This window comes from Neofelis nebulosa, chromosome 8 (assembly GCF_028018385.1).
Source record: "Neofelis nebulosa isolate mNeoNeb1 chromosome 8, mNeoNeb1.pri, whole genome shotgun sequence".
Classification (NCBI taxonomy): domain Eukaryota; kingdom Metazoa; phylum Chordata; class Mammalia; order Carnivora; family Felidae; genus Neofelis; species Neofelis nebulosa.
Window position 1 is genome coordinate 100387044 of NC_080789.1, and position 24015 is coordinate 100411058.

Sequence of the window (24015 nt, forward strand, 5' to 3'; positions counted from 1 at the left end):
AGGGATACACAGAATCTGAAGCAGGCTCCAGGCTCTGAGCTGTCAGCACAGAGCCTGAGGAGAGGCTCGAACTCAACGAGCCTTGAGATCATGACCTGAGCTGAAGTCAGATGCTTAACTGACTGAGCCACCCAGGTGCCCCTTCCTCTTCTATTTCTCAGAAAGCTTGCATAAGATTTATATTATTCCTTCCTAAAATGTTTGATCAATAATGAAGCCATTTGGGCCTGGAGTTTTCTTTGTGGGAAGGTTTTCAGGTATGAAGTCAATTTCTTTAATAGTTATAGGACTATTCAGATTTTCTATGCCTTCTTGAATAATATTAGGTAAGTTTTTGCACATTAATGACCATTTCATTTAAGTTATCGAATTTTTTGGCATAAAGTTGTTTATAATACAGAGATGTGGACTTTCACTTTTCATTTTATCCCCTTCTACACTCTGAATATTTTTTTTTTTTATTTTTCTTAACGTTGTATTTATTTTTGAGACAGGGAGAGCCAGAGCATGAACAGGGGAGGGTCAGAGAGAGGGAGACACAGAATCCGAAACAGGCTCCAGGCTCTGAGCTGTCAGCACAGAGCCCGACGCGGGGCTCAAACTCACGGACCACGAGATCATGACCTGAGCCGAAGTCGGCTGTTTAACTCACTGAGCCACCCAGGCACCCCAACACTCTGAATATTTTGAAAACTATATGAAGGCGCCTGAAGTTGAAAAATGTTGGGAAGTGGCGAAAGTAATAAGTTAAATGATTATAGTTAAATGCAAATCTTCTGTTATTTAATAATAAGTATTGCCTACTATGTGAACGACATTGTGCTGGGTGCTGAAAAAGCAAAGTTTTTGCCTTTATGGAGCTTGTGGTATAGTGGGAGATATTTGAAGTATTATGTATAACATAATATACACCCATTATGTATAACAAAAAGGTATAACAGAAACAAGTGGAAGCATCAGAGAAAATTCATTTGAAGTAAGTACCTGGTGAAAGTCAGTCAGAGAAAGACAAGGAAAAAAAAGAGACAACCCAAAAAACGGACTTTTTTTTTTAAGATTTTAAGTAATCTCTACACCTAACGTGGGGCTCGAACTTACAACCCCGAAAATGAGAGTCACATGCTCTACTGACTCAGTCAGCTAGGCGCCCCCCAAAACTGGACTCTTTAACTGTAGAGAACACATAGGTGGTTACCGGAGGCAAGGTGGGTGGAGGGGTGGCTGCAGTGGGTGAAAGGGATTAAGGGTACACTTATCTTGATGAGCAGTGAGTAATATATGGAACCGTTGGCTCACTATATTGTACCCTTGAAACTAATACGACACTGCATGTTAACTACACTGGAATTAGAATAAAAAAAATATGATACCTGGTGAAGTCACAAAGGAGGTAATATTTGAGCAGATAGGCGAATGTATCAGTTTGCGAAATTGACAGGCCGGGGGAAAGTGTTCGAGATAGTAGGTTTAAGCACAAGTAAAGGTTTGAAGAATATGAAGAACAGAATTCCGGAATGAGAAATAGTTGAGGATTACTGAAATTTTAAGTGAAAGTTTGCTGTTTTTCTTTTTGTCTGTCTGGTTTTTTATCTTAAATATTTTCCTATGGTTCTAATATCAAGATATATTTTAAAAAAATTTATGTTATATATGTTTTAATATATATATTTTTCTATTGATAGACGTTCATGTTGTTTCGTAGTTTTCACTATTACAAACAATGCTGTAATAAACATTGTCCCTACTTTTCTGCACATGTAAGAATGTCTCTAAAATAAGTATTAGTGGATTTACTAAATTGAATGTTATTTACAATATTTTGATCAATTCTGCTAAATTTCACTTCATTCTGGGTACCAGTATTTGACAGTAGCTGATTTTCCACATCCTTGACAGGGATACATCATAAGGCTTTTTGAATTTTAAGATTATCCCTTAGCTACATAGACAATTAAGGACCCATTTCAACCAGTCAATATAACGAAGTGGTTAAGACCACTCTTGTATTGTAGTCACAGTTGAGTTCGTATCTTGGTTTTGACATTTGCCATCCACGTTAAACAGTTTCTAAGCGATAGTGTTGAGGCAAGTTTACCTGTGGAGTGTACAAGAAACATATTTATGGAAAGAATTCAGTTGGATTTATCATTATAGGACTGGGAGCAAACTGCGGGCATTAAATAACAGTTCATCATTCTTCGCGAATTTGTCAGGAATTGAGGGTCCCATTTAAGAGTTTAAGAAGTTCACATTTTCCAGAAAGATAACCAGAATGCACATCGGAAGTGCGGCAAACTATTTCAACAAGTGCTTTTAATCCGAGATTAAAAGGTGCTATCAGGCAACTCATCAGGCTGGGCATTTTAAACGTTGAGACGCTGGAGGATTAAAATCCACCACGTCTACGACTGGGTCATACATTTACCATAGGTACCCAGTTTGAGATTACCGACGGGCAGATACCCCTTTTTTGCCAGGAAACTACGGCTAAATAGTGACTTCTGTCAGAAAAAAATCCTCCAGATTCCAGGACAGTCCGCCTCCTTCCTAAGCACTGCGGGCACCTGCCAGCCGCAAGATGGCGATTACCCCAACCACCTTTCCGAAACGGAGATTTCCATAACGCGAATCGCCGCGCCCTGGAAACGAAGTTTTGCCATTACCCAAGATGGCGAACTGCGCAGCTTCACGGTTTCCAGCTTTCAATATGGCTTCCCCAACCCGCACCACCGGAGGTTAATCTCAGGAACCAAACTAAACTCGCGCGGAAGTAGCGTAAGCGGAAGTTGCGCCTGGCCCAACTTCCCACCCCCTCCTACGCCCGCCCCCGTTCCTACGCCCCGCCCCCGGTGGCGCGGAGTGCAGAGCCAAGATGGCGGCGGAGTTGGAGTACGAGTCTGTTCTGTGTGTGAAGCCCGACGTTAGCGTCTACCGGATCCCTCCCCGGGCCTCCAACCGCGGTTACAGGTACTAGCCCCGAGGCTCTGCAGTACACGCATACCGGGTCGGGGATGACAGTGTCCTCCTCAGGTGGCACGCTGCGAGTCCCCGCCACTGCCACCTCTGAGTTGTCACTTTGCTAGCCTCCCCACCAGGGTTGTTCTCGCCCCGTCCTCCTGTTCTTTTCCCACTGTGGCATGCCAGCCTGGTTTCCGCCGCTTAAAAAAATTTACCATCTGCGTCTTCCCACCCCTCCTCCCTTGGGCCCCTCTGGGTTACCCATCTGCTCCCCATCATACCCATCCAGTCTTGCCCGCTCCATCGCCTGTCACCTTTGGTTCGTTCTTTCTTGCGTCCTTCGGTTTCTCCTCCTCGTCGTACCCCCTCCTGACCTCCCTGCCTCTCATAAACATTTCCAGTACCCCGTGCATAATGGTGGGTAATCATTGTGTCGGCCGCTCTCTAGGTGATACGATTTAATCTTTTGTGCCAGTCTTGCCACCAAGCATGATCCGCCGTTTGGTTTTCCTTTCACTTCTTTTGCTAGTGGCAAAGGTTATGATGGTAGGTTTTCCAGTGGTTGTCCATTCTGTTTGTTTTTTTCCAGTACATTTTCTTGATGATTACATGGTATTTTCTATTTTCCTTTCCTCCCTTCTTAATCTCTCTCATAGCCTTTCTCTCCAAAGTTAATGCAGCATTTTCTCTGTAGGGCTAACCAACCACCTTGTGATCGCGTGTCGGTGAGGTTCTGAGGATGCTGTAGGCAGTCATGAAGTCATGTAGTGGAAGGAGTTAACACGTTAACCGGGTTACATATTCAAAAATACGGGTATGAACCCTGACAGTTTAACAGCTCTGTGATTTGGGACAAATCTCTTAATCTCTGCAAGCCTCAGTTTTCTCATCTGTAAAATAGAAAAAAAAAAAAAAGTGATCAGAAAACCTGCTCTGGTTCTGTACCTCAGAGAAGTTTTTGGAGGGTTACGTGAAATAATATAAGAAATGTGAAAAAATTTAGGAAACAGTAAAGCAGCATATTAAATACAAGGCACTGTTCTTACCCCTCTCTCGTCCACCTCACCATCATGATTTTCCTCTTGGCATTTATCATTGCTTTGGCTCTTGTCCTCCTCCTGTGGCCATTAGCTTGCCTCCTTACTGGGGTTTCATTCATCATGAATCACTCTCTTCGTGCTTGCTGACCTGTGCCCTAGACACTGTGGGTTGCACATTTTGGCGGAGGTGGTCCTAATTCCAGTTTTTCAGTCAGGCCCCAAATCGACCACGAATAGGAATCTATGTGCTTTTCGATGGTAGTTACTGGTAGTGGTGTGTGAGTCAGCAGGGACATCTGCTGCTTTGGGCTTCCCAAAGAAGTGACCCTGCCATTCTGGCTTAGGTACGCTCTGTGCGGGCCTCCGTAGCACCACTGCTGATCTCTGTCCTAGCGCTCTTCCTTCTGTATTGTAATTGATTGTTCCGTCTGCTGTTTCTCCAGACTAGCTGTGAACAACTTGAGGTCTTTTCTAAGTTTATAGTACCAGGGTCTAGTACAGTGTCCTGCACATAGCGGGCACTCTGTAAACATGGGAAAAATTAGTAGATTACACTTCATCACATAAATTAGCACTGCTTGAACTGTTTAGTAGTTAAGACTTCCGAAAGGGTATGATACATCATACAGTGGGGTTCTCTTCTCTTTCTTCTACTTTAAGCTTTTTCAATGACCTTCCTCCTCTCACCCATCTGCATTCTCGACTTTCACTTCCTAGTTTATCCACAGCCTTTTATCTGTATGTCAGTTAATTGCACTGAGCCATCAAAACAATTTCTTAATTTTCCTCCATTTCTTGTTGTCTGTGTTTTCTATGCGTATTATTGACATTTCTTATCCTCAAGAGGCATTTTATCATTAGCCACTCTTAGTATAGTGAGTGAAGAGAGCTGAACTAAGTGTGCATCGAGATTCCCATTTATTTGCTGGGTTACTCTTGGCAAGACACCTCTTTTTAATTTTTTAATTTTTTTAATGTTTATTTATTTTTGAGAGAGACAGAGATGGAATGAGAGTGGGTTAGGGGCAGAGAGAGAGGGAGACACAGAATCCGAAGCAGGCTCCAGGCTCTGAGCTGTCAGCGCAGAGCCTGACGCGGGGCTCGAACTCACAAACCATGAGATCATGACCTGAGCCGAAGTCGGAGGCTCAACTGACTGAGCCACCCAGGCGCCCCACACCTCTCTTGAACTGTAGTTTCCTCATTTGTAAAAATGGATATACTACTACTTACCTTGCAGTATCCTTTCACTTAATTTTCACAGGAATAGGCATAATGCTTGGCACGTAATAGGTACTTGATAAATGTTACTTTTATGCCTTTTTGTCTGCCTAATCTTGTTTACAGAACCCATTTTACATTATGAGCATGACTGATTCTTTAGGCTGCCTTTAAAGGAAAAATTGGGATTTTTAGGAAGCAGGAGGAATACTTTGATTAGTAAGATTGAGGGAATGAATGACTTTGATTCACATAGCGTAAGCTGTTGCTTCCCAGACTTTCTCTGACAATTTAGATCGATGAGAATGTTACAAATGATTAGAAAATGGTTTCCCAACCTATGAAACTGTTGTTATATTCATCACTGCCCTTCCCCTCAGCTAAATCATTAGTAAACTCAATAGTCTGTTTTAATGTAATGAGAAGAATGCTGGACTTCAAAGTTAGGCATTACTTCCTGTGTTACTATTCTTCATTGAGACGGACAGAGATGGTAGGCTTTCCATGCCTATTCCAGATGGTTGCTGTAAGGGTTTATTACTAACGGCAGTGAAAATTTGTGAAGTCAGTTCAGAAGTCCAGCGAAACCAAGAGTTCCTCAGGCTAGGTCTTGGGAATGGGAAAGCAACTAAGGGTCAGGGCTGAGGGAAATTGCTTCTGGGGATATCCATTCACTTACTGAGGATTTGTTAAATATTGGCCACTAGCCACGCAAGATAAATAAGTCAAGGAACCTGTCCCAGGAAACACATCTAGTAGGCTTGTTCCTGATATATTCAGTACACAGTGTTTAGCTCGTGGTGTGATGGTAGAATAAGTAATGACTCCTTAAAAAAAATGAAAACTCAGGGACCTTTAGAGCATTATAGTGTGGATCAGATTCAAGTACTTGAGGCACCGCATTAAGAGATGAGGGCATGACAAGGATTTATAAATCCTGTTCAAAACCTGTGCTAATTTTCATTTTTTTGTCCTTTCCACCTTTGCTTCTTGTTTAGATATATTTTATTGTTACCTTTCTGCCTTGCAAGTATTAGTCTTCAGGTTTCTAAGGGATGAGGTTTTTTATTTAAAGATTTTATTTTATTTATTTACTTTTTAATTATTATTTTTTTAAGTTTATTTATTTTTGAGACAGAGAGAGACAGAGCATGAACGAGGGAGGGTCAGAGACAGAGGGAGACACAGAATCGGAAGCAGGCTCCAGGCTCTGAGCCGTCAGCCCAGAGCCCGACACGGGGCTCGAACTCACGGACCGTGAGATCGTGACCTGAGCTGAAGTCGGATGCTTAGCCGACTGAGCCACCCAGGCGCCCCAAAGATTTTATTTTTTAAAAATTTTTATTCTTTTTGAGAGACAAAAAGAGAGAGAGCATGGGATAGAGGCAGAGGGAGAGAGAGAATCCCAAGCAGGCTCTGCCCTCAGTGTGGAGCCCCATGCGGGGTTTGATCTCGTGACTGCGAGATCACGAATGCAGCTGAAATTTAGAGCCTGGTGCTCAAGTGACTGAGCCACCAAGGTGCTATGAGATTTTATTTTTATGTAATCTCTATACCCAACACGGGGCTTGAACTCACAACCTCGAGATCAAAAGTCACATGCTCTAGTGATTGAGCCAGCCAGGTGCCCCATGATGAGTTACTTAATAACTTTTACTTTGCCCTCTCTTTTCCACACGCTGACAAAAACAAACTCACAAATTCAGAGCTTTGTAAAATTGATCATATTTAAATAATGTCTTAGATTTCCTTCAAATTCATGTATCACACAGATTATAAGTATTCAGTGTTTTGTAATGTTTCCACGGACATCTGTATCTCTAGCCCACATGTTTTTCCTGAACTCCTGACTCATATTCAAATGCCTTCTCTGTATCTTCACTTGAGAAATCAATTTGACGTCTCCAACTCAACATACTCAAAACTGAACTCCTGAGCTTTCTTCTCAGACATGCTCTACCTATAGCCTTTCTGTCTCAGTTATTGGCAGTTCCTTTGCTCAGGCGAAAAACTTCAGAGTCATCCTTGACTCCTCCTACCTCACATTCAGTCCTTTAGAAAACCCCGTTTCTTTGCTTTAAATGTATCTAGAATCTAGCCGCTTCTGCTCCTGTCCCTTCCTAGTCACCGTCATGACTCCTGGATTGCGGTGGTAGTCTCTTAACTATAAATCCCCCTGCTTCGGTATTTACATTGCTTCTATGTACAACAGACAAGGTAATCCTTTTAAAGTCAAAGGAAGATCATGTTTCACCTCTGCTTAAAACTGGTACTGGCTCCTTTTTCCCTCAGTAAAAGCTAAAGTTCGTACGAGGCCTATAAAATTTGCCCCTCTGTTACCTCACCCCCACCTCATCTCTTATTTTATTCCAGCTGCAGTGGCTTTCTTTTTGAAGGCAAGCTTTCCAGGTACACTCGCACCTTAGCACCTTTGCACTAATTGTTCCAAACCTGGAGCTCCTCTCCCCCTCCCCCCAATATCTGCATGAGTAACTCTCTTGCTTCCTTCACATTTTTGCCCACATTTCACCTTGTTTAAAACAAATTTTTTTTTTTAATGTTTATTTATTTTGGAGAGAGACAGAGACAGAATGCAAGTGGGTTCGGGGCAGAGAGAGAGGGAGACACAGAATCTGAAGCAGCTCCAGGCTCTGAGGTGTCAGCACAGAGCCCGACACGGGGCTCGAACTCAGGAGCTGTGAGATCATGACCTGAACTGAAGTCAGACGCTCAACCGACTGAGCCACCCAGGCGCCCCTCATTTCACCTTGTTAATAAGGCCTCCCCTGACTACCCTCTTGAATGCTGCAACCTGTTTACTCTCCCACTACCCTCCCGATTTCCCTTTTCTGCTTCTTCATTTTCTTTCTGCTTTAGCACTTACCATTTTCTGAGATACTAATTATTTTACTTATTATGTTTATTTTTTATTGTCTATTTTCTGTTAGAATGTAAACCTCACGAGGGTAGGAGTCTTTGTTTTGTTCATTCAACTAGAACAGTGCCTGTGACTTAATATGCATTCTGTAAGTATTGGTTGAATTCAGTGAAAGATGATGATACATTTAGGGATTTGGGAAGCCTTCTGTTACCCAGTATAGTTCATTCAGTAGACTCTGTTATTACTTGATCAGTAAAACACTGTTATATAAAATATCATCTGCAGTGTGGCAGTATAGTACCATTATGAGAGTTCGTTTTAATTGCTTGTATTTGTACTTTTACATGTTTTTATTGATGCTTATTAGACTCCAGAATTCTTAAGAAGTAACACTGTCTTTTGTTTGCTTTGGATTATATGTCATATGAGGCATCTGGGCAGCAGGGATCATGAGTTATTCTTGTTAATTATTTAATAGGTAGAATAAGCAAGAAGGGAAATAGAAATACGGCAAATGATTCTGTGTAGGTTTTTCGTAATAAAAGCCATAGACTTGAAGCTTCCTATTTTCCTGTCCTAGGGCATCTGACTGGAAATTAGACCAGCCTGATTGGACTGGTCGCCTCCGAATCACTTCAAAAGGGAAGATTGCTTATATCAAGCTTGAGGATAAAGTTTCAGGTAATCTGTGCTGGTGACCCTCTAAGATATTAAGGGTATTAGTTTGGTGTGCCTTTTCTTTTCCTTTTTCTTTTCTTCTTCTTCTTTTTGTTTTTAATGTTTATTTATGTATTTTGAGAGTGAGAGAGTGAGCAGGGGGAGGGTCACAGAGAGAGGAGAGAGAGAGAATCTCAAGCAGGCTCTGAGTTTTCAGCGCAGAGCCCAACACGTGGCTTGAACCCACACAGCATGAGATCATGACCTGAGTCAAAATCAAGAGTCAGATGCTTAACCGACTCAGCCACCCAGGCACCCCGTTTTTGGTGAACTTTTATAAACACATTTAAGTTGGAGACTGGAATGGAAATATTTGTTAGAGTTTTAGATTTTTGCTTCTTTAGCTCAAGGAAGTCCTTTTCTTACCTGTTAGGGGAGCTCTTTGCTCAGGCACCAGTAGAACAATATCCTGGTATTGCTGTGGAGACAGTGACAGATTCCAGCCGCTACTTTGTAATCCGGATCCAGGATGGTACTGGTAAGGGATCTGGGATTTTGAATGGGTGAGGTTAGGAAAATAGGTGATGCCTTTCAATAAAGTGCGTCTCAGTTGCATTTATCTTAACTTCAGTTTACTAAATTTTTCCACCCCTTGCTCCACAGTTAACTATGGTTGCTAAAGGACAAGGATTAACATGTTGTTTGTAATAAAAACAAGCTCAAGATATGATAATTAATAGGTGGATATAAATAAATGTCTATCCAACCAAAGAATTCATACATATTGCCCACTCATTCATTGTTTGTGGTGGGTTTTGGTGGGACTGTCTTAAATCATCTATGTCTAGGGCATTTTCTATCTTTTCTCCATAGTCTATATCAGAGGTGGGCAAACTTTCTGGAAAGACAGATGGTGAATATTTTAGATTGCAGGCCAAATGGTCTCTATTGTAGCTACTCAGTTCTGCTGATGTAGTATGAAAGCAGCTATAGATAATATGTAAACAAATGGGAATAGCTGTGTTCCAGTAAAATATTATTTAAAAAAAAAATTTTTTTTTTTTTTTTTTTTAACATTTATTTATTTTTGAGACACAGAGAGAGCGAGCATGAACGGGGGAGGGTCAGAGAGAGAGGGAGACACAGAATCCCAAACAGGCTCCAGGCTCTGAGCGGTCAGCACAGAGCCCGACGCGGGGCTCGAACTCACGGACTGCGAGATCATGACCCGAGCCGAAGTCGGCCGCCCAACTGACTGAGCCACCCAGGCGCCCCATTATTGACAAAAACAAGTATGGCAGCATTTGTCTCTTGGGCAATATGTAGGGTGTGGACCCCTGGGCTGTGAGAAATGTTTCACATTCACAGACTTTATCTAGTTAAGGTAACTGTTAATTTTCATTGGGTGGAATTTTCCCTAAGGGGCACTTCCTGTTCTGAGTATTCCTGTCTTTTTCACAGGGCGTAGTGCTTTCATTGGCATTGGCTTCACAGATCGGGGTGATGCCTTTGACTTTAATGTCTCCTTGCAAGATCATTTCAAGTGAGTGATTCTTGTCCTTAACCGAGTTAAACCTTGGCTAAGTTAACCCTTAACCAAGCTAAAGGGTTTTGGAAATGCTCCTCCTCAGTTGAATGGATACTACCTCTTTTACCTGCTGATTTCTGTATTTGATAAACTAGTTTGTTACGAATTTGAATCTTCCCATTCACTGTTTCCTTACATCATCTTTGTGTCTCTTCTGTCCTTTCCTTATAGCCCAGGATATGTTTTTGGTCCTTTGTATCGTGTTTTTTTTTTTTTTTTTTTTTTAAATATATGAAATTTATTGCCAAATTGGTTTCCATACAACACCCAGTGCTCATCCCAAAAGGTGCCCTCCTCAATACTCATCACCCACCCTCCCCTGTACGGTGTTTTGAGATGATGCTTTTGCTTATGCCTCTGGAGGAATTGACATTTGCTCTCTTAAGTGGCCGAGGGAGGCATATAGTAACAGCAGGACTGTATGTGAGAGAGGAGGAGTTACATGCCAGTTTTGTTGCTTTGTGTAGCTGATGTGTTGTATGTCTCCTGCAACGACATTGCTTCAGTTTTGCCACAGCTGTGGTGGACAGCGCCATGCACGGTCAGCTTCCTACTTCAAGGGCAGGCATGAGTCTGCTTTTCTGCCTCAGAACTCTGAAATTGTGGAAGTGCACTCAGTTGGCACAGGGATGCAGCCCGGAAGGACGGAGGAATTAACGTCCCCTCAGGGGCAGCCCTCACCCATGGCGGGTAGAAATTGGCAGCTAAATGCCTTCCTTTGGAGGGACAAGTTAAATATGCATTCTGAATGGTTCCTCGGTGATATTGAACCCTGTTGCCCTGTTTTGGCTTTTCTTCTTTTCCTTCCTCACTTTTCATGTTCCTTCACTCTGCTTTCTGGAGTCCTGTTTCACATAAGCCAGTTACACTCAAATTTGTGTGTCAGCTCTGCTTTCAGGTAGTCCCAAATTGAGATAATTTACTCTTTTACTGAAGGTGGGTAAAGCAGGAATCTGAGATTTCCAGAGAATCTCAGGAAATGGACACTCGTCCCAAGTTGGATCTGGGCTTCAAGGAAGGACAGACCATCAAGCTGAGTATTGGGGTGAGTATGGTTTCTTTCCTCCCGCTCCCTGAATTTCCATAATAAGCTTGTGACTTTTTCTTTCTCTTTCTTCTCTGTTTTCTTTTTTATAGAACATTACAACTAAGAAAGGTGGTGCTTCCAAGCCCAAGGCTGCAGGAACTGGGGGCCTGAGCTTGCTCCCGCCCCCACCTGGAGGCAAAGTCACTATCCCCCCACCATCCTCCTCAGTTGCCATCAGCAATCATGTCACTCCACCACCCATTCCAAAATCTAACCATGGAGGTAGTGATGCAGGTAAATCTCTCTGTTACTTTGAACTCAAGACCCTGAGAACAAGAGTTGCACATTGCACCCTCTGAGCCAGCCAGGCGCTCCATCTCTGTTACTTTTAACTTTGAGAAATCATCTTATCTTTTCTTTTTTTTTTTTCTTTTTAATTTTTAAATTTTACTTAAATCCAAGTTTAACATGTGGTGTAATGATGATTTCAGGGGTAGAATTTAGTGATTCATCACTTACACATCAATCTTAATCATCATATCTTAAGTTTCAGTTGGGTACCGTACCCCTGTTTGCCAAGGAGAGTATTGATGTTTTTGCTATTAATGACACTTGGTACTGAAAGGTGATTCTGACAGCCTTTAGCAAGGGATTTAAGCTTTTCTATTGAACCGAGAGTCATGGTATTTGGTAGGTTCTTTGTGAGAAAATGAGTGGATATTGGGGCACCTGGGTGGCTCTGTTGATTAAGCATTTGACTCTTGATTTCAGCTCAGCTCTTCTCTTGATCTCACAGTTGTGAGATTGAGCCCTGCATCAGGCTTCAAGCTGGGTGTGGAACCTGCTTGAGATTCTCCTGCCTGCCCCAAAAAAGAAAATGAGTGGTTATTAAGAAAAAGACTATTTCCTTCATTGTACCTTGGTTAGATGCTAGTAGGCCTGAGAGTCAGATTTTGGTGAGAGCTCTGCTTTTTTTTTTTTTTTTTTTTAACCTTTATTCATTTTTTGATAGAGACAGAACCTGCGTGGGGGAGGGGCAGAGAGAGAGGGAGGCATAGAATCCAAAGCAGGCTCCAGGCTCTGGACTGACACAGAGCCCGACATGGGGCTCGAACCCACGGACCGTGAGATCATGACCTGAGCTGAAGTCGGACGCTCAACCGACTGAGCCACCCAGGTGCCCTGAGCTCTGCTATTTTATATCTGAGAGTGTACTTGGTAATATTATTTACATTTTCTGTCTTAATATCCTTATCTACATAATGGAGACTTAACACTACACCCAGATTGTGAAGGTGAGGTGGCCTGACACCACCTAGCACTGTCCGTGGTGCCGAGCAGCCACTCAGTAAACGTGATGTTTTCATTTTTCCTGTTTCTTCGCTAGGGCAGCTGGGAGACCGTTAGACAGCATCTGGGTTCGTGAATACATTTTCACTTTTCTGTACCATCTAATGGCAAAAAAGAATAGATCTAGTTCTTTCCATTTCAAGAATGAGAATATTAGGGGTGCCTGGGTTTGACATCGGCTCAGGTTGTGATCTCGTAGTTCGTGTGTTCGAGCCCTGTGTCAGGCTCTCTGCTGTCAGTGCAGAGCCTGCCTTGATCCTCTGTAGCCCTCTCTGTCTGCCCCTTCCCCTCTCTCACATGCGTATGTATGTGTGTGCTGTCTCAAAAAATAAACATTAAAAAAAAATAAAAGAGTGAGAACATTAGAACGTGAAAAGGAATTTTCCTGAGATTATTCATATAATTGACGACTAAGAGTAAACTTTTTCTTTCTGGAATTTTGAGATAAAAATGGTTGTAACCTACTTCTTTTCATAAGTGTCTCCAGAAGGCACTGGGGGGATAATGTCTCAGATTTATTTTTAATATTTTTGAATGAAGCTTTTTATTTTAAGATGATTGTAGGTTCACACGCAGTTGTAAAAAATAACAGAAAGAAATCCTGGGTCCTCTTTACCCATTTTCCCTAAATGGTAACTGTTTGCAAAACTGAAGTGGAACAGCGTAATCAGGAAATTGACATTGATACGGTCTACTGATCTTATGTAGATTTCACCAGCTACACGTGTTCTCATTCGTGTGTATATGTGTGTTTAGTTCTCTGCGCTGTGATCGTGTTAGGTTCCTGGATCTGTTACCACGGTCAGGATACAGAACAGCTCCCTCAGTGCAAGGATCCTTCACATCATCCTTTTATACCCACACCTCCCCCCGAGTCCTGCCCCACGCCTCCTCTAACCCTTGGCGATCACTAATCTGTTTGCCATCTTTATAATTTTGTCACTTCGTGAATGTTATATAAGTGGAAACATACAGTACATAACCTTTGGGGATTGGCTTTTTCCACTCAGCATAATTCCCTTGAGATTCATCCAAGTTGTGTACATCAGCAGTTTGTTTCTCTTTCTTGCTGGGTAGTATTCCGCGCTATGGATGTACCATAGTGCGTTTAACCGTCGTCACCCACGGGGAAACATCTGGCTCATATCCAGTTTTTGGCTATTGCAGATAAAGCTGCAAGGAACATTTGTGTATAGATTTTGGTGTAAGCGTAAGTTTTTGTTTCTAAGATTTTTATTATGCTTCCCCTTTTCTTTTTCTTCGGTCTGCCCTGTATTCAGATATCCTTTTAGATTTGGATGCTCCTGCTCCTGTCCCGGCACCAGCACCAGCTCCAGTGTCTGCAAGCAATGACTTGTGGGGAGACTTCAGCACTGCTTCCAGGTATGAGCATAGTGAAACCAGCATACTGTCAAGCAGGGTACAGGGAATGTCACCGTCCAATGAAATCTTGATGTGGGAAGGCAGGGCATTTCCAGATCATAGAGTCTTAGGCAGGAAGTTTAGGTAAGGAAGTAGAGTTAGTGCTGGGGATGGTGGGAGAAGAAAGCTGTAGGGTGAAGTTTGGCTGGGATGTTTCAAGCCTTGATAAGTAGAATTTCTGTGAGGTATAGTTTCAGAAAATCTGGGCAGTGATTTCTTGGAAACTATGAAGTGAAGAATGGAGTAGCTGTCCTAATTCCTTTGGCTTTCTCTCTGTTCTCCTGTCTTGCAGCTCTGTTCCAAACCAGGCACCACAGCCATCCAACTGGGTCCAGTTCTGAATAGCATTAAGGACAGACTTGAAGAAAAAAAAAAATGACCTTGAGGGCACCAATCTGTGAGGGAAGTTAGGAACCCCTTCTCTTCCCAGAACCAAAATTACTGGACAATCTTTTTCATAGCTCCTCCATTGCATTCAAGCTGGATCACGTCACCCCCCTATGTTGTTACTTGCGTACAGCCGAGGAAGAATCTCTCATCTCCTGTTCACTGTTAAGGCAGGGGAGTGGTGGGTCTTCTCATACTTGTGGCTGGCTATGCAGGGCCCCAAAGGCCAGATCTCTTTGAGGGAGAAGTGAATTCTAACATCTGTAAAATTGTTCTTTTCAATTCTTCAACTTATTTCAGAATCATCTCATGACCCTGTGTGCCTCTTTGTGAAGCCCTATTGAGCAATTTCAGGGGAGACAAAAACCTTGAAATTTCCTTTCCCACTAGCCTACGACCCTCCAAATGGACTGACCAACCTCAGTGTTTACAGATTCAGAGTTTTGACAGGGATAGGTGTGAAGAAAGACCTGTTTCCTGGGTCTCTGAGATAGACCCTCCTGCAGGCTTATCCTGTCCAGTGAACATCCAGGGCGGGGGGCAGCTCCATCGCCCTCGTGTGTTTACATTGTTTCCTCCTGTGCTCAGAGGGTTTGTTGGTGGCACCTCCACTGTTCTTTTATTTGTTGAATAGTGCAACATCTTTGATCAGTGGGTGTCTCTTGGATGAAGGAGGTTCGAGGGGCTGTGTTTTCCAAGTCCTATTGTAGAGAAGCGTTGACTTTCTTGCAGCTCCATCTGGTGGCTGCATTTGAAGCGCGGCATTACTTTGTATTTGCCCCATTATTTGACCTGGAGTTGAAGGGTTTAGAGTTTTTAACCTGATCTGTAGAGCAGACGGGTTGAAAAGCACGTAACTCTTTTTCAGTACCCACATTGCCTTGCTGCCTGGGTATCTGGCCCCTTGCGTGAACATTTAGTTTTCAGTGCATCTAGCCCTTTCATAGAAAGCTGCTATTACATACATTGTCACTTATGAAGGAAGCTGGAGAGTCCACGGCACTAGCCGTCCTAGGTTCTGCCCGAGTGACCGCTTCGCTAAACCATCACAGAGGGTATCTCGAAAGCAAGTTGCTTTCCCACCACTTTCCCTTCCCTCTACCCCACCATTCCTTTTACAGTGCTGTGAAAACAGTTCCCTTTCTCAAATGAATGGGCACTATCAATTGTGTTTGTTAATGGGCAATTTTGAGGGTGAAATGGGAAGATCTCGTTTCTTCCCTCAGCACTTCTTTGGATGTGTACACTTTGGGAGGCTTGTGTTTAGTTTCAAAATATAGTCTCTCTCCTGGATTTCCTTCTTGACTCTTTTTAACTTTGGGTCCATTTTTTTCTCATTGCCTCCTGTTCCAGGCAGCTCTATTCTTACAGAGCCATGGCAGGGCTTTTTAAAATTCCAATAGAAAACACTAAGTGGAAAGTCTATAGAATCACTAGTGACTGACTACTGGGAAACTATTTTCTCAATCTTCCTCCATGTTGTGTTCTTTGTATTCTCAAGATGATAATATATTATGTATTTGAATTGCTGAAAAACTGAAAATGAAATTTAAGATATATGTATATAAAGCGTATGCTGTATTGGTGCAATAATGGTAATTAAAAATATGGAAAAAGGTAGTGTCTCCTTTATCTTTAATTTGCCTATTTCAGTGCCTTTTTAATTCAACTGACCCAATATAAACGGGCCAGTAGGTAATAAATGGACATTTTATATCTATTACTCTTTTTCAAGAAATAGGGTTTCATTCAGCAGTTCAGGCTAGACTTCGGTACTCACGGTTCTAAACCCACAGAGCACTCCACTCCTTATAGAGATCGTATATATTAATTATTCATTTGCTGGTACAGTTCATTTCTTTTGCTTCAGATTATCTTCACGATCGAGGCCACCACTCACGTCCCAGAACTATAATCAGCATCAATGAGGGGAATCTGTAAGACATGGAACTAAAGACAGAGATATAGACTTTGGAAGCCAGAAGGATCTTGGAGTTCTCATTCAGTGCTTTTCACAGAAGGTGAATCAGAATGATACGTGTGCTTGCTTTTTTAAATAAAGTAACACACTGCTCTCTGTAGAGATTCTCATGTACCTCCTAGAGTAGGGCCTAGATGTCTTTCCCACCCATGGCCTTTCTTATCATTACTGAGGTTGTGAGGCACTGTCACTGACAGAAGTGTATCATAAGCCTCAGGTTTTGTTTGGGGAAGAAAGTGGACAGTCTTTTTGGTTTTTTTGTTTTGTTTTGTTTTTAGCTCAACCCCCTCAGTTATACATTAGAATCTGCCTTCACAGTTGTAGTGTGAACTGGTATTACTCCACTTCATCCTGATAACCTTCTAGGCAGTTGGCCTGCCTCTAGCTTTCTTTTCTTTTCCTCTAGCTCCAATTCACCTTCCCTGTTGCCACCGGAATCACCTTCGTAAATCAAGCCCTGCCCACGCCCTTTCTTCCCTGACTCATTGTCTTTAATGATTTTCCTTTGCTTAGATCATAAAGGCCAAAGTACCATTCATCCTCAGCCTTGTTTTCCCTTTCACTCAAAATATGCTCCTGAAACCAGGATACTAGTCATTCTTCAAATGCTATTAGCACCCCGAGCATTGACTGCTTGCTAAAATTCCCTCTGCCTACAATACCTTCCTGCCTATTGAAATCCTTCCCGTTTTGTAAAGCTGGCATGAATAATACTTCATGAAATGTCACCTATTCTTTCAGTCTGAAAAATGATCTCCTTTGTTTTGTTTAGGTTGCTGTTGAAATTCTCTAGTAACATTACTTTGTAATATTAATTATGCTAATTAATATTAGTTTGTAATGTTAGTTAGAATATTAGTTTGTAAGCTCTTTGAACATAAGGACCATGTCTTCATTTTTATCTACAAACCATACTTCCCTATACTTTTGTGTTATAGTAGATGCTCATTAAATACTTGTCGAATTAACAGTGACTTCAGTGAAGATGGATTAGAAATCAGTAAGTTGGGTATTTTCCTTCTTTTACTCATTCTCAGGGTTGTTCCTAGCTACATGATGTAAGTGTTCTTTGTATGCTTTGTCTAGTTGCAGAAAATCTCATTTATGTGCTCCAAAATCCATCACTATGAGGGAATCAAAAAGGCGGTGATGAAGAAAAATTTTACTTTGGTACATAAACCCTGTGACCTGGGAAAAGAAAAATGGTATTGTAAATAAAGCACAGCTGCGGATACACTTGGTAATTTACGGTCTCATTTTGATGACCATCACTGTCTTAAGATGACATTGCACTTTGGTTATGTTTTAGTTATCTTGTAGCTTAAAAAAACACACCATTTCTGTTATTGCCTCTTAACTGTGCATGACACACACATATGGTGTGTGACTATAGAACTCCCACTTGGGGCAATGGGGTGGCTCAGTTGGTTAAACGTCCGACTCTTGATTTCATCTCAGGGTTTTGAGTTCAAGCCCCATGTTGATGCTAGGTGTGAGGCCTACTTAAAAGAAGAAAAAAACCAAACAACAGCTCCTACTCAAGAGCTCCCCATCAATCACACACATATTCTCTTGAGAAAGAAAGGAAAAATGAGAGTTATCTTGATTTTCAGGTCCCTTAACCCTGGGGGACTTACATATAGGCTTGTGATTGTTTTGGGCTTTTGTTTCAGATTTTGCCATTATTGTCATTTTCAGTCCCGTTTTGAGAGATATCAAAGTAGAGTGGTAGTTCGTTTTTTTGAAAAAGCTCTGGTATAGTTGAATTGGCTACATCTGAGCCAGGAGTAACGTAATTGTCCACAGTGCCCTCCTGTTCTGCCTTATCGGTCTACTCAGTCTAAGTACAGTGTCATCAGCTCAATTAAAACACAGTAACGCGGGGGGTGCCTGGGGGGCTCAGTCGGTTGAGTGTCCAACTCTTGATTTTGGCTCAGGTCATGGTCTCACAGTTGGTGAGATCGAGCTCCGTGTCCTGCGTGGGATTCTCTCTCTCCCTCTCTGCCCCTCCTCATGCTCTCTCTCTCTCTCTCACTCAAAGTAAATACACATTAAAAAACCCACAATAATGCGTTAAGACCCATGGTGGATTACTTGCTTTTTAATATTTTCTTTTCCCTTACATGTGTTCTGCCACTGAACCTGTACTAGGAAAGAATGTCATTGAAGCCCTTTCTGTGAATGCTACCTCTGGCTGCATATCAGCATGGGGCCACTAGAGGGCAAGCTCCCTCTAGCAACTCCAGCAACTGTAGGAAATACTGCTCGTACATCCTGGTGACGGAAGGTGTTTAGAAAGAAAGGCGTACATGAAGACTGTCAAGGGACATATCTATGGAGTCTAACCATGCATTTGATGCATTTGTTGAGAATGTAGAAAGGTAGCTCTTTAGGTAGGCAGAAAATGAAGTACAGAATAATACTTTCTTCAGACTTTAATACTTAAATAAATATTTGAATGAGGAATGTACTTATTAATTTTAATGACCCTTCCCCTGATCCTATCAGAATAGATGACTAATGGGTAGTAAAGTGTAGTTGTGGTTATGACCATGGATTTGGGAGGGAACAAATTGCCACAGTGCAAAATTTTGCTGTGCCACTTACTTTTTTTTTTTTTTTTTAATGTTTATTTATTTTTGAGAGAGACAGAGCATGAGCAGGGGGAGGGACAGAAAGAGAAGGACACAGAATCCAAAGTGGGCTCCAGGCTTTGAGCTGTCAGCACAGAGCCCAACGTGGGGCTTGAACCCACAAACCATGAAATCATGACCTGAGCCAAAATCAAGAGTCAGACACTTAAACGACTGAGCCACCCAGGCGCCCCATTGGTTTTTTAGCTTTGGACAAGTTACTTAACATTTGTTTGCCTTGGTTTATTCCTATGTGATATGAATATAATAGTTCCTAGTTTTCTAGAGTTATTGTCACAATAATATTTTTTATTTTTATTTTTTTACTGAAAAATTTTTTAGTGTTTTTTTTTTTTTTAATACAATTTATTGTCAAGTAATGGCTAACATACAGTGTATACAGTGTGCTCTTGGTTTTGGGGGTAGAGTCCCATGATTCATCGCTCACATGCCACACCCAGTGCTCATCTCAACAAGTGCCTTTCTCAATGCCATCACCCATTTTCCCCTCTCCCCCGCACCCCCTCCCATCAGCCCTCAGTTTGTTTTCTGTATTTAAGAGTCTCTTATGGTTTGCCTCCGTCTCTGTTTGAAACTATTTTTTCCCCTTCCCTTCCCCCATGGTCTTCTGTTAAGTTTCTCAAGTTCCACATACGAGTGAAAACATGGTATCTGTCTTTCTCTGACTTATTTCACTTAGCATATTGCCCTCTGGTTCCTTCCACGTTGTTATAAATGGCAAGATTTCATTCTTTCTCATTCCAAGTAGTATTCCATTGTATATATAAATCACATCTTCTCTATCCATTCATCAGTTGATGAACATCTGGACTCTTTCCATAATTTGGCTATTGTTGATAGCACTGCTATAAACCCTGGGGTACATATGCCCCTATGAATCAGCACTCCTGTATCCTTTGGATACCTTCTTAGTAGTGCTATTGCTGGGTCATAGGATAGTTCTATTTTTAATTTTTTGTGGAACCTCCACACTTTTCCAGAGCGGCTGCACCAGTTTGCCTTCCCACCAACAGTGCAAGAGGGTTCCTGTTTCTCCACATCCTCGCCAACATCTGTTGTTTCCTGAGTTGATTTTAGCCACTCTGACTGGTGTGAGGTGGTATCTCAGTGTGGTTTTGATTTGTATTTCCTTGATGATGTGTGATGTTGAGCATCTTTTCATGTGTCTGTTGGTCATCTGGATGTCTTCTTTGGAAAAATGTCTGTTCACGTCTGTTGCCCATTTCTTCACTGGAGTACTTGTTTTTTGGGTGTCAAGTTTGGTGAGTTCTTTATAGATTTTGGATACTAACCCTTTATCCGATATGCCATTTGCAGATGTCTTCTCCCATTCCGTCGGTTGCCTTTTAGTTTTGTTGATTGTTTCCTTTGCAGTGCAGAGGCTTTTTATCTTGATGAGGTCCCAATAGTTCATTTTTGCTTTCATTTCCCTTGCCTTGAGAGACGGTGACAATAACATTTTAAAGTGCTCAGGATGGCCTGGCACATGGGACTACTACTGCTGCTTAATGGCTATTCTAATTCTGGCTATCAGGATGTGCAATAAAATGGTAAGTGTAAGGACATAATGATGGGAGTTCTTTTCTTTTTTAAAAAATAAATTTTTATCGAGATATAATTGACATATGTAACATGACATTAGTTTAGGCATGTGCCACATATTGATTTGATACGTTTATATATTGTAATATGGTTACTACCATTGTGTTAGGTAGCACTTCTATTACATCACAGAATTATTATTTCTTTTTTCTGGTGAGAACAGTTAAGATCTAGTCTCTTACCCCTTTGAAAGTTATAATACAGTATTGTCTATAATCACTATGCCATGCATTAGATGTCCAGGACTTATCTACTGGTGGCAAGTTTGTACCCTTAAACCACATCTCCCCAACTCTCCTACGCCCTAGCCCTTGGTAACCACCAATCTACTCTTTGTTTCTGTGAGTTTGGGTTTTTTCAATTTCACAGAGAAATGATAACATATATTTGTCTTTCTCCGTCTGACTTGTCTCATTTGGCATTGTCCCTCAAGGTCCATCTATGTGGTTGCAAATGGCAGGTTTTACTTCTTTCTTATGGCTGAATAAGATTTTTTATGTATGTGTGTACATATATGTACATATATGTACACACATATATACACCACATCATAAATGGACACAGGGTGTTTCCATATCTTGATCTTTCTGAGTAATGTCGCACGAAACATCGGAGTGCTTCCATCTCTCCAGTATCCTATTTTCATTACTTTTGGATGTATATCTAGAAGTGGAATTGCTGGATCATATCGTAGTTTTGTTTTTAATGGTTTGAAAGACCTCCATACTGTTTTCTGTAGTGCTGTACCAATTTGCCTTTCCATCAACCGTGTACAAGGGTTCCCTTTTCTCCACATCCTTGCCAACTTTTGTTAACTCGTGTCATCTTGATGACAAGGTGTGAGGTGATAGTTGATTGTGGTTTTGATTTGCATTTCCCTGATGTTTACTGATGCTGACCATCTTTCTTGTGAATGGGCCCCAAGCATCACTCCTGCCAGGCTGGGCCCTAGGGCTTGGAAGGGAGTAAAGTAGAAATAGTATCTTTGTGGTCTTGAGTCACATTGAGACAGTCAACTACTTGTGACTAAATAAACCTTTTGTAAATGAAAGAAAAAAAGAGCTGTTGACCATTTTGTCTTCTTTGGAAAAATGTCTATTTAGTTCCTCTGCCCATTTTTAATTGGATTGTTTTTTTGTTACCGAGTTGTAGGAGTTCCTTAAATATTTTGAGTATTAACTCCTTGTCACATATATGGTTTGTGAATATTTTTCCCCATTCCATAGGTTGTCTTCATTTTTTTTTTAATGTTTCTCTTGTGCAAAAGCTATTTAGTTTGATACAGTTCCACTCGTTGATTTTTGCTTTTGTTGCTTGTGCTCTTTGTATCATATCTAAAAAATCATTGCCAAGACTAATGTCAGGGAACTTCCTCCCTATGTTTTCTTATAGAAGTTTACCATATCAGGTCTTAAATTTAAATCTTTAACCTATTTTGAGTTAATTTTTAGGAGTGTTGTAAAAAAAATGTGGACATTTTAACAATATTAACTCTTTCAATCCATGAACACAAGATGACTTTTCATGTTTTGTTTTCAGTTTTTTTTTCATCAAAGTTGCAGTGTTTGGGGTATAGAAATTTCACCTTCTTGGTTGAATTTATTCCAATTTTGTTGTTTTTGGTGCTATTGTGAATGGGATTGTTTTCTTTATTTCTTTTTCATGAAATGAATTTGGGAGTGTTTTTCCCTCTTGAGTTTTTGGTAGAATTCTCCTTTAAAATCATCTGGTTATGGACTTTTCTTTGTTGGCAGGTTTTGGATTTCTGATTAAAAATCCTTACTTGTTACTGGTCTGTTCATATTTTCTGTTATTTACTGATTTAGTCTTGGTAGGCTGTATGTTTCTAGGAATGTTTTCATTTTTCTAGGTTATCCAGTTTCTTGGCATATAATTGTTTATAGTAGTCTCTTACTATCCTTTGTATTTCTGTAGTACCAGTTGTAATGTCTCCTCTTTCATTTTGTAGGGTACTTATTTGAGTCTCCTTTTTCTCTCTGTCTTGCTAAAGGCAAGGCAATTTTATCTTTTCAAAACACCAGCAGAGTTTTGTTGATCTTTTCTATTGTTTTTCTGGTCTCTGTTTCATTTATTTTCATTTTGACTATTGTTATTTCATTCTTTGCACTAACTCTGGGCTTAGTTTGTTTTTCTTTTTCTAATTTCTTGAGGTGTAGTGAGGTTATTTATTTGAGATGTTTCTTTTTTCTTAATGTAAGAATGTACCGCCAGAAACTTATCTTTTAGAATTACTTTTGTAGCCTCGCATAGGTTTTGGTATGTTGTGTTTTTACTTTTGTTTCAAGATATTTTTTGATTTCCTGCTTGACTGCTTTGATGTACTGGTTATTCAGGAATGTGTTAATTTTCATATATTTATGAATTTTCTAGGTTTTCTTCTATTACTGATTTCTAGTTTCATACTATTGTGGTTGGAGAACATTTCAGTCTTTTTAAGTTTCCTAAGACTTTTTTTTGATCTAACATACGATCTGTTCTGGAGAATGTTATGTTTGCACTTGAGAAGAATGTGTATTCTACTGGTGTTGGATGGAACGTTCTGTATATGTCTGTTAGGTCCCTTAGTCTGAAGAATGGCTGCAGTCCAACATTTTCTTGTTGATTTTTCTATCTGGGTGATCCATCCGTTGTTGAAGGTGGTATACTGAAGTCTCTTGCTGTTACTGTACCATCTATTTCTCCCTTCAAGTCTGTTAGTATTTACTTAATATATTTAGGTGCTCTGCTGTTGGGTGCATATACATTTGGGGTTGTTATATCTTCTTGACATTATTTAATGACTTTATTTTTTTGTTACCATTTTTGGCTTCAAGTCTGTTTTGTGGTATATGGATCGCCATCCCATTCTCTTTTGGTTTCTACTTGTGTGGAATATCTTATCCCATCCATTCACTCTTCACTTATGTGTATCGTTAAAACTGAAGTGGGTGTCTTGTAGGTCATATATAGTTGAGTCTTGGTTTTTTTATCCATCTAGTCACTTTATGTCTTCTCATTGGGGAATTCAATCCATTTACATTTAGAGTAATTGACAGGTAAGGATTTACTAATGCCATTTTTAAAATTGTTTTTTTTTTTGTTTTGTAGTTCCCTTGTTCCTTTCTTCTTCTCTTGCTGCCTTCTTTTGTGAATTGATGATTTTCTGTAGTGGTATGTTTTGATGCCCCTCTCTTAATGTTTTTGACTCTACTGTAGGCTTGGAAACTTCCATAAGGCACCATATATA

At 40.9% G+C, this 24015-nt stretch overlaps 1 protein-coding gene and 1 long non-coding RNA gene across 2 annotated transcripts; one reads left to right on the forward strand and one right to left on the reverse strand.

Moving 5' to 3' along the window:
- Positions 1-1057: 1057 nt before the first annotated feature.
- Positions 1058-3843, reverse strand: LOC131520061 (uncharacterized). The gene is made up of 2 exons (XR_009265919.1): positions 3240-3843; positions 1058-2095 (listed from the first exon to the last, which is right to left on the reverse strand). It is a non-coding gene; the product is annotated as an uncharacterized LOC131520061 (long non-coding RNA).
- Positions 2822-16151, forward strand: NECAP1 (NECAP endocytosis associated 1). The gene is made up of 8 exons (XM_058743794.1): positions 2822-2967; positions 8681-8781; positions 9191-9295; positions 10219-10300; positions 11282-11390; positions 11483-11666; positions 14003-14105; positions 14437-16151. Exons 1-8 carry the CDS (start codon positions 2873-2875, stop codon positions 14483-14485), a joined length of 828 nt encoding a protein of 275 aa, XP_058599777.1. The 5' UTR covers positions 2822-2872; the 3' UTR covers positions 14486-16151.
- The last annotated feature ends 7864 nt before the right edge of the window (positions 16152-24015 follow it).

Coding starts and splice junctions, on each gene's coding strand:
- NECAP1 (XM_058743794.1), top strand. CDS start 2,873: ATGGCGGCGGAGTTGGAGTACGAGTCTGTTCTGTGTGTGAAGCCCGAC. Junction 10,301..11,281: donor TCCTTGCAAGATCATTTCAA/GTGAGTGATTCT, acceptor CTTTTACTGAAG/GTGGGTAAAGCAGGAATCTG. Junction 11,391..11,482: donor CCATCAAGCTGAGTATTGGG/GTGAGTATGGTT, acceptor TCTTTTTTATAG/AACATTACAACTAAGAAAGG.